The 16296-nt window shown below is 39.9% G+C and overlaps 1 protein-coding gene across 1 annotated transcript; it reads left to right on the top strand.

Annotated features, from left to right (window-relative positions):
• Positions 1–9538: 9538 nt before the first annotated feature.
• ptgfr (prostaglandin F receptor (FP)) lies at positions 9539–12352 on the top strand. The gene is made up of 2 exons (XM_024259138.2): positions 9539–10370; positions 11686–12352. Exons 1-2 carry the CDS (start codon positions 9591–9593, stop codon positions 11968–11970), a joined length of 1065 nt encoding a protein of 354 aa, XP_024114906.1. The 5' UTR covers positions 9539–9590; the 3' UTR covers positions 11971–12352.
• Positions 12353–16296: the final 3944 nt, after the last annotated feature.

Raw genomic sequence — 16296 nt, 5'->3', positions numbered from 1 at the left:
GAATAAAAGGAACACACTATTAAATGAAAGAACAAAAATCAAACAATTAGTGTGCTGGTCCAAACAGGAAGACAAACCAAAAAGGGACTTGGACCCTCGGCCAAACACAGAATAAGTCATGGAGACTGCTGACCAATCACGTCGACCGGCGAGGTCAGCAGCTCCCTTAAAGGCGCCTGAAGAAAACAAACAAATCCCCCAAACTAAGACTACCAAGGTCCAACCCCAAACTAACATAACAAACCCAGCAGACTGCTGAGGACAGAGAGGAGAAAAGAACGAAACATCCCAACAAAACTCATCATCTGCTGCCTTGCTGAGGCCTCCTTTAAGTACCTGCCAGGTGAGCAGAACAGCAGAGCACGTTGGAAAGGTGCAGCAGCAGGACGTAACATTACTCAAAGACAAACTGTACCAACTGGAGTCAGATTCTCCATCATCATCACATCTGTAATCTTGACCTATTTACACGATTTGACCAAAGAAAACAGAATTCGTCTGAAATGTTCAGAAATGTCGGGAGAAGTCTTATTAAATTTACCCCATAATTACTGTTTTAGATTTTCTTATTTCCCCCAAAATAAATCAACTGATCAGAAGGTAAATTTGGCGACTGAAGGGAGAAGAAAGGAAACAAGAAGATCAAACGTTAAATTAAAGGGATTTTATCCCAAATTCATGGAGGGATTGTAGCACTTCATTCAGGGGTTTGAGTTTTTAGGCTAAAGCAGCTAAAATATTCAAAACTTTCTTTTTGGTCAATCTTGGATCCTTAAATTATGTTTTCATAGAGAAGATTATCTACACATGTGAGAAAAAAACTGTCAATGAATTCTTTAATTCTGTGACATTTTACGCCCCACTCTGATCATCTTCTGATCCAGTTCCAAATAGATTCCTAGTCGTCTTTTCATCAAGAGAATCCGGTTTGAATCCAAATGTCTGTCGTTTTCTAGGACATAGTTCCTGCAGAGCGGCAGGAGTTCACATCTGAGTTGTGGGCGGATCAAAGACGTTCATGGATCTATGAGCCTGCAGGTGGATGCATCAGAACGGGGCGGAGCCAGGAAGAATCTCCTGATTCACAACAATCTGAATAAAGAAATACTCAGAAATGCGATTCTGATCTAAATTGTCTTAATTTGTGTCGTCCATCATCAGTAGATGCCACAAGAACATGTAAAGACACTGTTCACTTTGGAGTACGTCCTCAAACGTTTAAGACATTAAACTTAATTTCAGGTTGGATTGTGTAATGATGAGGAACTTCTTCTAATATTAGTAATAATTAGATTACAATTAACCGACTAAATCACCCAAACCTGCCGCCTTACCTCTCAATGACTGTAGTTTGACGTGTAAATGTTCTGTGTTTCTGGTTCTCTAAAAGGTTAAAATGGAGCTTTTTGTTTAAACATTTTTAAATGTGTCTCCAAGTCTTTCACAAAGAAACATCTTTAATATTTACATTTATAGTCGATCCGTTGAAGTCAAACGTTCTGAAATACTGATAAACGTTCTGATTCATGCTGGAAATAATTTGGTTTTCTGAGGAAAAATGTGTTTTCAGACTAAAAAGAGAAAAGTTTCTTATTTTAGGATTCAGTTTTTATCAAAAATATATAACAAGAGAATTTTCACTCAATTCTAAGTAGGAACAGAACCGGATCAAACTGCTGCTCAGATGGAGGTCCGTTTGACAGTTCATGAGGAGATGAAGGTCCAGAAAGGTTCTGAATCCTCATGAGAAGCTTCCAGTCACTGATGCTTTGAGGGTCGTCTGCTGGTGTCGGTCCACCACGTCTACCAGGACGTTCTGGAGAACTTCATGCTGCTGACAAGCTTTGGGGAGAAGCTGGTTTGATTATTTCCCAGCAGGCCTTGGGACCGGCTCTCACTGACAGAGAAACCAAAATCTTCTTCAAGGATCCGGATGTTACTGATGGACCAGAACCTGATAGAACATCTGTTCAGAAGAGGACGAGAAAGTCCAGAGCAACAAGGAAGCTGATGATGGTTTCCATGACAACAGATGCAGTCATTCATGCAAAAGAAGCCAAAACAAACGATAGAAACCGGATACGTCTTTTCTGATTGATCTGATGAGATATTCTTATTTTCTGAGACATAATTATCAATAAATAAAAAGTTTAAATATTTCTGTGTTCATGTTTCTATATAAGTGACAAGTTTCAGTTTTGAAATCAATCATAAAAATACAGAATTCTCATAATATTTCTGCTTTGACTTGAACCTCTGACGTTGATTCACTAAGAGCTGAGCTGCACTGCCCCCTCGTGGTCGTTTCTGTTCCTGCAAACACAAAGCTCGTTTATTCTGAACCAATGTCAGAGATGCTACCGTGTAATTATGTAAAATAAGTCCATAAAAAACTCACACTTTGAGTTCCAGGACTTTTCATAGTTTTCTCCACAGATTTCTGTTTTAAATCCATCAATCATTTCTGATGTCACCGCAGGAACCGCAGCTTTTATAACGCAGGTTTTTCATAACTGAATGCTGATTATATTTTACTGATATTTTATTCTACTTCATTGTTATATGTCTACTAGCACTGTCATAGTGAGGAACAACACTGATTACCTGTGTTCTTCTCTGCAGATACTGTGGAATGAAAACACAGAATCTTGAATTTTCTGTTTTCTCTTGTTTGCTGCAGTTCTTGTGTTGATTTTTTCTTCTCCTTGTTGGTTTTTCACATCACGACACTTTCAAGCCTAAAGAATGTTGAAGTCTTTCTCTTTTCTGTTTTTCTTTTTTAGTTTTCGTTACAAGTGGGGTGGAGGACCCAAACGCTGAAGGCCAGCCAAGGTGGCAGAAAACTCAAACATTTAATAAATTAACTGAAAGAAACTATGGGAGCAACGGAAAGGCGGCGTGACGGAGGAGAGGACCGGACAATAACGAAGTGAAAAACAGACACTGAAACAGTCTGAGGGTAATTAAGTGAAATGAAGACAGCTGTGGATCATGACAAACCTCACACTGATGTCACTAAACCCAGAACACAACGGACAACAACCAAAGTCCACAATCCTCCCAGTTTAAAACAAAATTCTGTTGATGCAAAAACGTTCAAGTCAATTTGCTGCCAGCAGTAACATTTACAGAAATAAAAAGAATAATGAACTGTAGGATATTACAACTGTTGAAGCCGTAGAAGTTCAGGAGAATGTGAGTTCAGTCATGACATGGAGTTTGTTGATCATTCACACTGTGAACTGCATCAGCAGAATTATTACTATTTGTCTTTATTTTTGTCCTCATGGTTGATCATCACATACTGACTGTTGTCCCCTCAGAACAAACTCCATCTTATCTCTGAACTTCACAGTTCTGTTTGTCTTTGATCTTTCATCCTGATGCTTTCGTCTTAAAGCTCACACCAGCGTAGACGTTCACCGATGCTCTGAAGATGCTGCTGGAGAAGAACAGAGAAGGTCAGACGGAGCTGCTTTGTGTCTGTAGATCTGGAGAAAGTCTATGACTTGTGGTTTGAATGAGGAAGAGAAGAAGGTTGGAGTTGATCGGGACATGGATGAGAGCCGGAGGAGGTGGGGTGCACCAGCATCAGCTCTGAGCTCCTCCTGGTTTCCACGGTGATGGACAGACTGATGGAGGAGGTCAGACTGGAGCCTCTGTGGACCATGATGTCTGCAGATCTGAAGGAGCGGATGGAGGAACATCTAAAACGGTGGACGTTTGCTCTGGACGGAGACATGTTGTTGGTTTAGAGACTGAGGAACAAAAAGGGGCTGAGGTTGGAGATACCAGGAAAGAGGAGGTTCATGGACGTACGAAAGAAGGACATATTAGATCAGGAGAGTCAAACTTAATCACACAGGAGGCCAAAATCCAAAACACACCTGAGGTCGAACAGGATCAACATTTATTGAACACTCTAAAACTACATTTTAAAACTTCAAAACTGTAACTTTTTAACATAATAATGAACTAAATATATAGCATTACCTGATAATGATAGTGTGAATGCTGGAAGCTGAATTTAGCTGCTGAAAACGCTAATGCTGATAGCTGAAGATGCTGAAGCTGAAAGCTGAAAACGCTTAGGCTGATAGCCAGGTAAAATATTAGCTAAATGCCTAAAAAAACAAACAAAAAAAACAGGTTAGCCAAAACAGCCAGCATGAAACTGTAAAAATAACTAAACTTCAAAACTTCAAAATAGACTAAAAAATCGTTTAATATTTTACTCTCCATAAAAATATATTCTGTCAAAATTATTGAAGTTAGAAATGAGCTCAAGATAACATCGGGTCATTAATAACAATAAAATAAAATGATCTGGAGGGCCGGATCCGGCCCCCGGGCCGTGACTTTGATGGAGGCAGATGACGTGCTGTGGCGCCCCCTAAAGGCAGCAGCTGAAAGACAAAGAACATCAGCGTTCCGTGGTGGCAGAGCGATGACCTCGTGGTGGTTTTGGTGGGCAGGTGAACTTAACAGCTTTACATCTTTGCTCAGAAAATGTCCCAGAAGATTCTGTTTTTTCGCCGACAGCCCGGATCCGGGCGTCTTTGTGAAGACAGATGAAGAGTGTTGCTGCTAAAAGCCTGTATTGTGGCCGATTTTCCCATTTTGCTCAATTTCCTTGGGCGCCGTCTCCACCTCGGAGCAGTCAGACTATTACTGCAGCCCCATTTGGAGCCGCCAACAAAAGAATGTGATTGTGCTCCCATGCCTGAGCTGGTCTCTCCACTTCTATTAGCGTGACATCCTCCTTTCAGGTGTAATGTCACCTGGGATGAAAGCTTCAGGAGTGGCCAGTTTGTGTAATTAGAGACCAGCGCGCCAAATGAGGAAGCTTAGAGAGAAGTTTCTGACAGGACGTTCTGCCGTCACCACCAGAGCGGGAAAAACAGCTCCAGCTGGCCTTCAGTGGAGAGAAAACGTCATTTCTTCATCTTCACCCGTAAATTAATTAATCCCTTCATTTAAACAGAGCCTTTTATCAATGAACACAAGGCGCTGCACAAAGACAGATTTAAACGTTAGTCATAAACGTCATAACATTTAAGGAGGCGCTGCATAGATCAATAGATCGAGGGTAAAAACATAAAGATGATAAACCATAAAAGACATAAAATGCTTAAACAAACAAACAAATAGGTTGATGAAATGAGTTATGTCAAAGCTAAGCTAAAGAGTCTTTAACTTACATCTAAAGATCTCCAGATTGAAGCTTCGTTATGTGTTTACACGTTTCCTTCAGTTTGTTTTTAGAGAAAATCTGTATTATTCACATCAGACGAACTGAAAAATCTTAGTCACGAAGCAAAAGCATCAACATCTTAACACATTCCTGTAAGAACAGCAGTGTTTGAGGGTAAAATTAAAGTTTCTAACATCTTTTTGGGGCATTTGTCTGATGATGGAGGACATTCATAAACAAAATTAAGATTGAAACATGATTTCTGAGTATGAATTCATTTAAATTGGGAATCAGGAACAAAAAAAAATATTTTGAAAAAGATCCTATTTGTGATGTAGAATGATGCTGGGCGGGGCTACAGTCTCCTGGCTCCACCCCTTTCTTATGTAGACAAATAGATCCATGAACGTCTTTGTTTTCTTCATCTGAGCTGGAATCTGGATCTAAACTGTTCGTTGCACCAGTAATGTTGAGATCTGTAAGCTAGAGGGAGAGAGCTGATGGGAAAAGGGGGTGGGCTTACACTTCGCCATCGGATCCACTCACAACTGAGGTGAATTTCTAATGCCGCTCTGCAGAAACTGACTCCGTTTTTGGATTTAGTCTAAAGACGACATGATGATCTCGAAATGACGACCGGGAACGCTGTACAGCAGAGGAGGATCGGAGGGGGGCGTTCATGATACGGGCTTTCTTCTCTCCAAAACTCTGAATTCTGGTTGAAAGCTTCACAGCTAAAACCCAAAGAAGTAAAATTGAAACCAAAAGGACTTTAAGGCCTGAGAGTCTGAGGGAGAGCGAGAGAGAGAGGTCAAACTAAAGCATGCTGGGAGTTCTGATGACACAGCCACACATCAGTGCTCGATGCTTACATGAAAAATCACCAGAATTCATCAGACTTTAGAATAGGATTATTATAAGGGAATTAGAGAATTATAGATCTGATTATTGATCTTTCCTTTTCAAATCAAAGTCTGACATTAATTCTCATCATGGATACAGGAGGACAATGTGATGCAACAGAACAAAAAATGACAAACGTTCTAAAAACTATCATTTACACATATTTAAATAAATGAACCAGCACCCCCCCCCCCATCAATCACTCATAATAAAAATGAAACATGAAACTCTGAAACTGAAGCATTTACAAATTAACAACAAACTGTTCAGTGAAAAAAAAAAATATATAAAAACAAAATTCTACTTGAACCATAAATGAAGGAAAATAGTTTAGTTTTCACATGAAAAAACAACAGATGTTTAAACATCACAGAGAGTTTGATTGTCTTTCCAAGCACTTTATCAATACATGTATTGATTTAGAAACGGTCATTGTTTGTTGAAACAAATATTAAAAACATATCTAAACATTTTCTCCATATTTCACTTAGAAAACAGAAATAATCTTAGAATAAATACAGATATCTGCTTTTAATTAGCTTCATTTTGAAGGACAGGAAATCTCCAGTTGATGTCTGTGTTGAATTATCTCCTTTTTCTACAAAACTTTTACATTTATATTGAACGAAATATTTAAAATGATGATGAATATTTTAACTGAACAAACACTAATTCATGTTTGAATATTCAACATATTAGGCAGTTCTGTTTGAAGTAAGAACATTTTTTCATTCTTCCACCTCTGTGGTAATAAGATAAAATAAGATGAGTTGAGATTGATTGATTGATTAATTGATTGATTGATTGATTGATTGGTTGGTTGATTGATTGATTGGTTGATTGATTGCTTGATTGATTGATTTGGTTTATTTCAAGCATAAATTGTTGACAATACAGTACAAAACAACAAAAAAAAAAAAAATAAAACACAAAAGTGTCATCACAGAAATTATTACGTAAACTGATTAAAGAAAAACACAAACAAATACACACTTCCATCACATCTGGTTCAGTAATTATAGTGATTATTAACTAAAGAGGAAAAGGTGAAGTTATTCACTGAGAATCTGATTCTGATCAGATCAACTGCAGATTTTTTCAAGTAATGAAATCAAGTTTTTAATGATTACTGATGTTATCTGTAGGATTCTTTCATGATTTCAGTAAAAGACAACATCAAAAAAGAGATTGTTAATCTTAGTAGGAATTACCTGGTTGAATAAAGATAAAAAATGATGTAATATTCATTGAATGTCGTACATCCTCTGTGCACACTTAAGATCAACTTTTCAAGTATCAGTCATTGAATATTACACAGTGTGATGCTCATTGGTTGTGATTACGAGAGCTTTGATTGTTGTATTTGGAATTATTCAAGCACCGGTTGATCTTTAACTCATTTTATCTTCATATTGTGAAATTCGAGTCTCTTTATGGATTTATTAAAGCTTCTTCAAACATATTTATGCAGGTTAAACTTCTGTTTTTCAAATAAAAATCTTTCTCATGCTGGTTTTTGGCTGTCTGCTATCAGCTCCTCCTCCATCCATCTGATGATTTACACAGGAAAAGACTTTTTTATATGTAAGGTTGGCGTCAACAGGAGAGGAGGAGCGACTGTAAGCAGGAGCAGGAGGAGCAGGAGGAGCAGGAGGAGCGTCTCAGCTGCAGAGGACCGCTGGTTTGTGATCTGATTTACAGATTTCTTCATGTTGTTCTTCTGGAGAAGGTCGCTTCATTGTGGAGTGAAGAGGACAGAAGCTCAGACACTCTTAGATGAATATTTCTTGAGGTAAGTCATGAACTGGTTCAGGTTTTCTTATTTTCACAAGGTGACAATTTTCACTTTTACTGTCATTTGTTCATATTTTTCATTATTTATGTAATTTTCCAAAAAGTTTCCTTTTTTCTTGGATTATTTTCTAAATATTTTAGTTTAGTTTTAGTCCTTTAGGTGTTAATGTTTCCTTCTGACCACATGACTTAAATCTCTGTTCATCCATGAAGCTGAGCGGGAAAGAGTTCCTCAGAAGAATCATAAAAAGGAGTAAAATTAGATTCACAGACTTAAAATATCCCTGTGAGAAAAATGATTCTGAGGATTTAAAGCAAAGATCAGGCCGATTTCATTTACTCCACTGGGAAAAAACTGCTTTTGTGTGAAAATGAAATAAAAAACTAAAATGTTGACTTAAGTTAGACATATATAATTGTGTTTTTTAATCCAAATTCAACCACTAATGAACATTTTTGTGTCATTATGATCACTTTGGAACGCTTTCCACATGCAAAAAAATATATATTTTTAAACAAAACCATCAAAACCTTTAATGTTTCCAGAGCTTTAAATGTTTTACCTAAAACTTTTCAGTCAAAAAAATGCTTTTGTGCGAAAAAAAAAGAAAAATATTGAATTTTTACTTTTTAATATGTTTGTTTAGACAGATTTTGCCCTCTTTTTAAGTGTAATTTTAATCATTTTGGGACACTTTTCACATCCAAGCAAATAATTTTAAACAAAAGCAACAAAAACAAAAAAAAAGGATTTTCATCTCAGATAACAGACATAAATAAAATAAAAACTGCTTTTGTGTGAAAATAACATAAAAAATTAAAATGTTGACTTTATTTAGACATATCATTGATTTTTAATCCATATTCAACCACTAATGAACATTTTGGGACACTTTTAACATCCAAAAAAATAATAATTTTAAACAAAAAAATCAAAAACTTTAATATTTCTGCAGCTTCAAATGTTTTTCACATTTTCAGTTTACAAAAAACAGAATTAAACCAAAAAAAATATTCTGCATAAATAAAAAAAATATATAACATTTTTAAATTTTGATCTGTTTATTTAGACATACATATTTTTTTTTTTTCAAATTCAACCACTAATTAACATTTAGTTGTCATTTTGATCACCTTAGGACACTTTTCAGATCCAAGAAAAAAATAAATTTCAACAAAAGCATCAAAAACTTTAAGTTTTAAATGTTTTTCTCAACGATTTTCAGCTCGCAGATAATAGTCTTAAACAAGAAAAAACTGCTTCTGTGTGAAAACAAAAAAATATATATAAAATGTTGACTCTTTTATCTGTTTATTTAGACATGGATGGTCTTTTTTTCCAAATTCAACCTCTAATTAAGTGTAATTTTAATCACTTTGGGACACTCTTCACATTAAAAACATAATAAATTTCCTCTTCAGTTAAGCTAATTAACAGATTTAAGACTTAAACACCTGAGCTCCAGTGAATATTATCTTTGATTTACTGTAACTTTTCAACTGTTAACACGATCATTCCAGTAGATTGTAAAGGAGAAAAGCAGCGAGACGCTTTTCTCCTTTACAATCTACTGGAATGATCGTATTAACAGTTAAAAAGTTCAAATATGTTTAAGATTTTTGAGTTTAACAAATGAAAGAAGTAAAAAAAGTTGACTAAGCTGAAGGTCTGACATGCTGTTGCTCAGCTGATTCCAGCATGACCGCCACCTCAGACCCCCCGGCGCTCCGCAGCGCCAACGCCACCTGCTGCCACCAACACCTGTCCGTCACGGCGTCGGCCGTCTCCATGACCGTGGGCGTCTTCTCCAACAGCTTGGCTCTCTTCATCCTGATCCAGTCCTACAACCGGCTGAGGATCAAGTCCAAAGCCTCCTTCCTGCTGCTGGCCAGCAGCCTGGTGGTCACCGACCTGCTGGGTCACCTGGTCAACGGCTCGCTGGTGCTCTTCGTGTACTGCTCCCAGAGGAAGTGGGAGACCTTTGACCCCCACGGCGTGGTGTGCGGCATCTTCGGCGCCTGCATGGTGTTCTACGGCCTGAGCCCGCTGTTCCTGGGCAGCGCCATGGCCGTGGAGCGCTGCATCGGGGTCACCAGGCCCATCTTCCACTCCACGGCTCTGGCGTCCCATCACGTCCGGCGGCTGCTGGGCCTCAGCTGGCTGCTGGCCGCCCTGGTGGCGCTGCTGCCCGTGCTGCTGCGGAGGCCGTACGAGGTCCAGAGCTCGGGGAGCTGGTGCTTCTTCCACATGGAGCAGCCCAAAGACTGGCTGGACGTCCTGCTGCCTCTGCTCTTCTCCTTGCTGGGGCTGCTGGCGCTGGCGCTGTCCATCGTCTGCAACACCTTGGCCAGCTGCGCCCTGCTGCACGGCCGGCTGCGCCACAGGCAGCGCTGCAGAGGAACGCCGTACCACCTGGAGATGATCTGCCAGCTCCTGACCATCATGCTGGTGTCCTGTGTGTGCTGGGGGCCCCTGCTGGTAAGAGCGTTAGGGGCATGAAGGGGTCAAGAAGGTTGGCGCTCTCTGCAGGCTGTGAATCCGTCCTCCAGGAGACAAAGACGGATCAGAATTCCAATGTTTTTTCGTTTACAAATCTGAAAGTTTCAGCTACAAAACTTTTGGCTACTTGTGGCGCGTTGGGGCGGGGCTAACACGAGGACCAACGAAAATTGATGAGGGTGTTAACTTCAGTTCTGATGCGTTCACTGACTCTGAGAACTGTGATAATGACGATCAGAAAATGGCTGATTACTCTGTATTAACATAGTCTGAAGATGTCCCAAGACGGTGTAAAAACCAGAGTTTTATGCCGTCCAAAACTCTGTTCTAGTCCGTTGAAAGCGCCATCTTGTGTTAAGTGTAGGGTTCTCCGGCTGCAGCCTCACGGACTTCAGTGGAGCTCGTTCAACACGCCGGGAGAGATCCGAGCGGGAGCTGCTCGGGTCTCTCCTCTTATTCTTATTTTCATCGAGACAATATTTAAGGTCCCCTATTTCCCCCTCTCGGTTTAATGCAGGACAACCTTTAAACTCAGGTTGTCTTCCAACTGAAGCGGGTGTCATCCAGACACCCCCCGAGTAGGTTAAGGCCCGGTAACGAGAAAATATTTAAAGGATTTCATTTTTGTAGGTTTTTGTGGAACTCTTTACAATAAATAAAGCAGCAGCATCCGTGCAGGATTACACGTTTGACAGGCAGCGAGCAGCCAATCCACCGTGCGGCGAAGGAGGGCCGGGCCTGCAGACAGGGGGCGCCGCTGGTGTCCGGTGAAGATGGGTGGGGGGTAGCTGGTGTTTGGTGAAGATGGGTGGGCGGTTGCAGGTGTGCGGTGAAGATGGGTGGGGGGTAGCTGGTGTGTGGCGACAGCAGGAAGCTGCCAGTGTTCGTTGAAAGAGGGGGGGCGCCGGTGTGCGGCTCCGACGTTGGGGAGTTCTGATTTAATGGGAACAACCATCAGCTCCCCGAGTGCTTCAGCGCCAGGTCACATTCAGGAGGAGAGGGGAGACGTGCACGGGCCGACTGATGGAGGTCCTCCTCAGCCCCGTACCCTCAAAACACACACTGCAGCCAGGAGTGATCAGTACTTTCACTTCTTAATTTTTAGGAAAAGCTGCCAGGAGCGTGTGATGTCAAAATAAAGGCTTCATCTCTGAACATCAAAAACAATCAGAATTAGGTTTGATGCTGTTACTGGAGCCCATTTCGATAAGTAGGAAAGTGATAACATATTTAAAAACTGCTTATTACCATCGTAATAGAAAGCTAAAATGTTTTTGTCTGCATACACCGTCAGATCCACGTCATCGTTCTGAGCACCAGAAGCCGAGCGGAGTCGGTGTGTTTCAGTCTGCTGACCACGGTCCGCATCGCCACGTGGAACCAGATCCTGGACCCGTGGGTCTACATCCTGCTGAGGAGGGCGGTTCTGAAGAAGATCTTCCTGTTGCTCCACAGCTGCTGGGCCTCCAACCCCGCCCACCTTCAGTACTGGCAGCGCCGGATGGTCGGCGGCTCCATGGAGGCCAGCAGGTCTGCAGCAGACACGGCTGTCACGTCCATAACCGGAGGCCTGGCCTGAAGGTCACACCTGAGCGGAGACCGAGGCTCGCCGGTCTCCACATCACCAATTATTTCTCTGAGCCGCCGGCGGTGTGGAGGTCTGCGGTGTGGAGGTCTTCTGCTGTTCCTGATCTTCAGCTGTCCGTTCTGCTTCTGCAGCTTTCACCACTTGAGACCAAAAACATGTTTTAAAAACATTCTTTGTGGATTTATGGTTTCCTTATGGCAGCTAAAGCTCATTTATTGTTGCCGTTATGACATTTCGTCCTTCAGTCAAACATAGAAACATTCTTGTTGATGTTTAGAAGCTCAGCATTTCCACAAAAACTGTGAGAAAAAAGAGGAATTGTTATTTGACTGTTTAGACCACATGTGTCAAAGTCAAGGCCCGGGGGCCGGATCCGGCCCTCCTGGTAATTCTATCCGGCCCTCCAGATCATTTTATTTTATTGTTATTAATGACTCGATGTTATCTTGTTCTCATTTCTAACTTGTATAATTTTGACAAAATATATTTTCACGGAGAGTAAAATATTGAAAGTTATTTAAGGTTTAAGTTGATTTATTCTGGAATAATATTCCTGCATTTTTATTATTCAGAATTATGTTTAAAAGTTACAGTTTTAAAAATTGGCATTCTTCCTATTGGCATAGCTTTTTGAACTGTTTTGGAATTTACTAAGATTTTTTTTGCCTGTTTTTTAGTTTAGCTAATATTTTGGCTACTTGCTATCTGTTTTGGCTAATTTAGGCTTTTCTCTTTTTGGCTATTTTGAGTTTAGCTAACCGTCCAGCTACATGCCAGCTGTTTTTGCTAATTTAGACATTTCATGTTGTTTTTAAAATGTTCACAAAATGTGAAAAAAGGAGAATCTGGACATTAAAGAAGAAAACTCAAAACAGGGATCATTGTTGTTTTTGACCAAGATAATATGTTAGCCTGAAATGATAAATTATAAGCAAATAAAACTCCTAGGTCTCTATCTGATGACCTGGAGGCCATATTTGCTCCCGGCACGAGCCGCTTTACTCCTTCAGAATCTGCTGGAATTATCGCATTAACGGTTGAAAAGTAACAATACGTTAAAGATTTGGTGTTTGTGTTCTCCACAGCATTTTCCCTGCTCACACCAACAACAATGTACTCATCTGATAATAAAATATTGATTTTAGATTATTTTGAGACTTTATTTATTTTCTCTTATATAAGATATTGCAAAAAAACAGGTATAAAAATATGTTAAAAAGTAGGTGCAGGAAGAAGCAAAAAACCCATGTGGGCTTATATTAGAGCCTCTACCCTATAAAACTAAATTAAGATAAAATACATTTATACAATTTTATATAGTCACAATTATACATTTTACACAACTTAAAAAATACAACAAAAACATTAAGATTTCATAATACAATAATTTATCATCAGGGATTGCTTAAACGTATTTTAAAATAAATGTCTGATATGCCATTCATGGCCAGATGGGAATATTGATTCCAAATTTTGCAGCCTCTATTGATCGTATTCCTACGGCCCATGAGCCTTTGCGTGAATTATGGGTGAAACTTCCGGTAGACGCCGGAACTCGCATGCATTTACATTACAACTGTAGAGCCGACAGCGCAATTCCTTTTGTTTTGGATCTATAACTACATATAAATGTGGAAAAACCAGCTGTCATGTCTTAAAGAGGCGACGTAACAACTCCGGTGCCTGATAAAATTGAGGGATTGGAGGATGACCTTAAAAAACATAACATTTAGTAGCATTTTTAGCTACTGTTTTTAGCAACTTTCTCAATTCAGCTGCGGCAGGTGGCGAAGCTATGAACAATCTTAAAAGTTCACATCATAATTCTTTATTTATGCCTATTTGTGTCAGAGTTAGCACACAGAGCTGATCAATTGTAACGTTATCTCTTCACGTGCTTGTGTTTACATGCTGGATGAGGGATGCTTTTGCCCGTTTCATGTTTTCACAAAGTCAGCTGCGGTTTAAACAGGTAATTTTTGAACAGCTGATACCAGGAGATGCAGCGATTACACACGACATATCTTTTCTGCTCTTGTGACTCTGCTGTCAGCAGCGCGGTTAAGCTAGTTTCATATTCGACACTCGTCACACATTCAGTAATGAACGGCAATATTTCTCAATCACCTTGGCTAAAAACACCAAACATGTTTTTCCTGAGAGACAATAAAACAATCAACATTCCACATTACTTTCAGCAGCAGCTCGGGCAAATCGCTCCGGCTCCGGTCACATTGCAGCGGCGTTTGCGGTGGTCTGCTCGTTTCGTGGATCATGAAGAATGAAAACGAGTCATGTGAAACATTAATTGTTTTATCATCTGTCAGTAAAACATTTTGGTGTTTTTTTTTTAGCAAAGGCTTTCGAGAAATATTGCAGTTCATCGCTGAATATGTGACGAATGTCGAATATGAAACTAACTTAACCGCTGCTGTCGGGTCTCTGCAGTACCCGGCGTCTCTTCTTCTCTGGTGTTCTGGAGTAACCCGACCATAATGCTGGATACGGATTTTCCTCCGTGTGTACTTTATCCACAAAATGAAAGATTTAAAATGTTCATCCACATCCTTCTGACTTCATCCTCGCCCGGTAGACGGTAAAATCTGTACCGAGGAGGGCAGCTGCACCCCCTCTTCGTCAGCAGCCCATGTCCCACAAAACGCTCCACAAATTTACTTTAGTTTGGTTGTTAGTACGACCACGAGCTGCAAAACATGCGCCTGAACTGCGCAAAGACATTTTTGAAAACTTTGAGGGATTAAGTAAAACACGCTTTTAAAGTTTGTATGCTCCGCTAAAGCTAACAAAACCGCCACTTTCAGTGGAAACAAATAGCGCCGTGTAACTTCCGGTTGCTATGCAGGAAGTTGAACCCATAATCCCTTTTACATGACAGGCCCCCGGAATAAGGTCAATATTGAGTCACTAAAGGTCACTAAATTGTGACCTTGATGTGACACATTTAGGAACATGAAAATGACCATTTTCACAGGTGTTATATTGATGGATCTCAGCATTAGTTTTAAAATAACATAAAATGTTCAGGGATAGCATTTCTATCAAACACAATTTTATACATAAAAATACAAATCTGGTACATATTAATGTTATAAATATCAAGAATGTTAAGCCTGAGAAAATAAATGATCAGTGGGAGTTAGTGGCTTTGAATGAGTTGCAATTCGAGCAAAATGTTTTTGCACAATCAGTATTTTGTTCAAAGTAGATGGGAAGGTGCTCGCACACACAATATTACAATATGACAGATAAGGGTAGATTAAACTGTAATATAAATATGGACACAGAAGTGCTCTAAAGAGCTAAAAGATAAAAGGTTAAACAAAAAAATAAGAAAAAACAATGAATGTGTACATGTTTTAAATGTCTCAGATTGAGACTCAGTTTTGGGAGATACTCAAAATACACCACTCTGAATCGGATCAGGCCCAAAAAAACCTGATTGGGACATCCCTATGACCACCTCAAAGGACGTGATGAAAGTGGACTGTACCATTGTTGTGCATGCGGTAAGTGTATTGTGACATAGTTGGCTGATGCTTTTGCATGGTGCCCTTAAGCCACATTTTAGTCATTAAAAAGGGGGCGGACATGTCTGCGCCTAGGCCTTACTTCCCTTTTGTGAATTGATCACTACGACCCGTCACCCACAACATGCTTTTATAAAAAATGTGCATGAACATTTCTAAGGGCTCACCATGTGGTCTACAACCTTGATATTTTGTGTGACTCATACAGTTTTGCCCAATTTTCACCCATAGACAACCCGCATCCACCCATAGGGACGGTTGTGACTAAGCCATAGCAGCGTGCCCAGCCACTCTGAGGATTACGCTCATTTGGCTACTTATATTTGGGATTTTGTTCTTTGGCTTGTGTCCCAGAGCAAACAACAATAAGTGATTATGGAAACAAAGATCGACCAGTAAAAAGAGAGCTTTACTTTATGTATTTGCTCTCTCTTTACCATAACAGACCAACATAGCAACCCTATAACAGAGGTGGAACAAATCCACCTGTCAATCTCACAGTCTGAGAATCCCTCAGTTGTAAACAGGACACTTAATCTCTATCCGGGGCAGGAACATTCAACCCATCCAGGGAAAACCAATCAACTTTCTTTGGTCAAAAACCATTACCTCAGACTAGTGCTGCCATAAATGATTATTTTAATATTTGACTAATCACCGATTATTTTTTTCGTTTAATCGACTAATTGGGTCGATTAATGCGCAAACGGGATGTAAAGCACACATCTTAACCATCATTAGCTTTAAACCAGGGGTCTCAAACTCGCGG

Source organism: Oryzias melastigma, linkage group LG4 (genome assembly GCF_002922805.2).
Source record: "Oryzias melastigma strain HK-1 linkage group LG4, ASM292280v2, whole genome shotgun sequence".
Lineage (NCBI taxonomy): Eukaryota > Metazoa > Chordata > Actinopteri > Beloniformes > Adrianichthyidae > Oryzias > Oryzias melastigma.
The sequence above is the reverse complement of the archived record's forward strand: the minus strand, read 5'-3'. Positions and strand labels throughout refer to the sequence as shown.

Coding starts and splice junctions, on each gene's coding strand:
- ptgfr (XM_024259138.2), top strand. CDS start 9,591: ATGACCGCCACCTCAGACCCCCCGGCGCTCCGCAGCGCCAACGCCACC. Junction 10,371..11,685: donor TGTGCTGGGGGCCCCTGCTG/GTAAGAGCGTTA, acceptor ATACACCGTCAG/ATCCACGTCATCGTTCTGAG.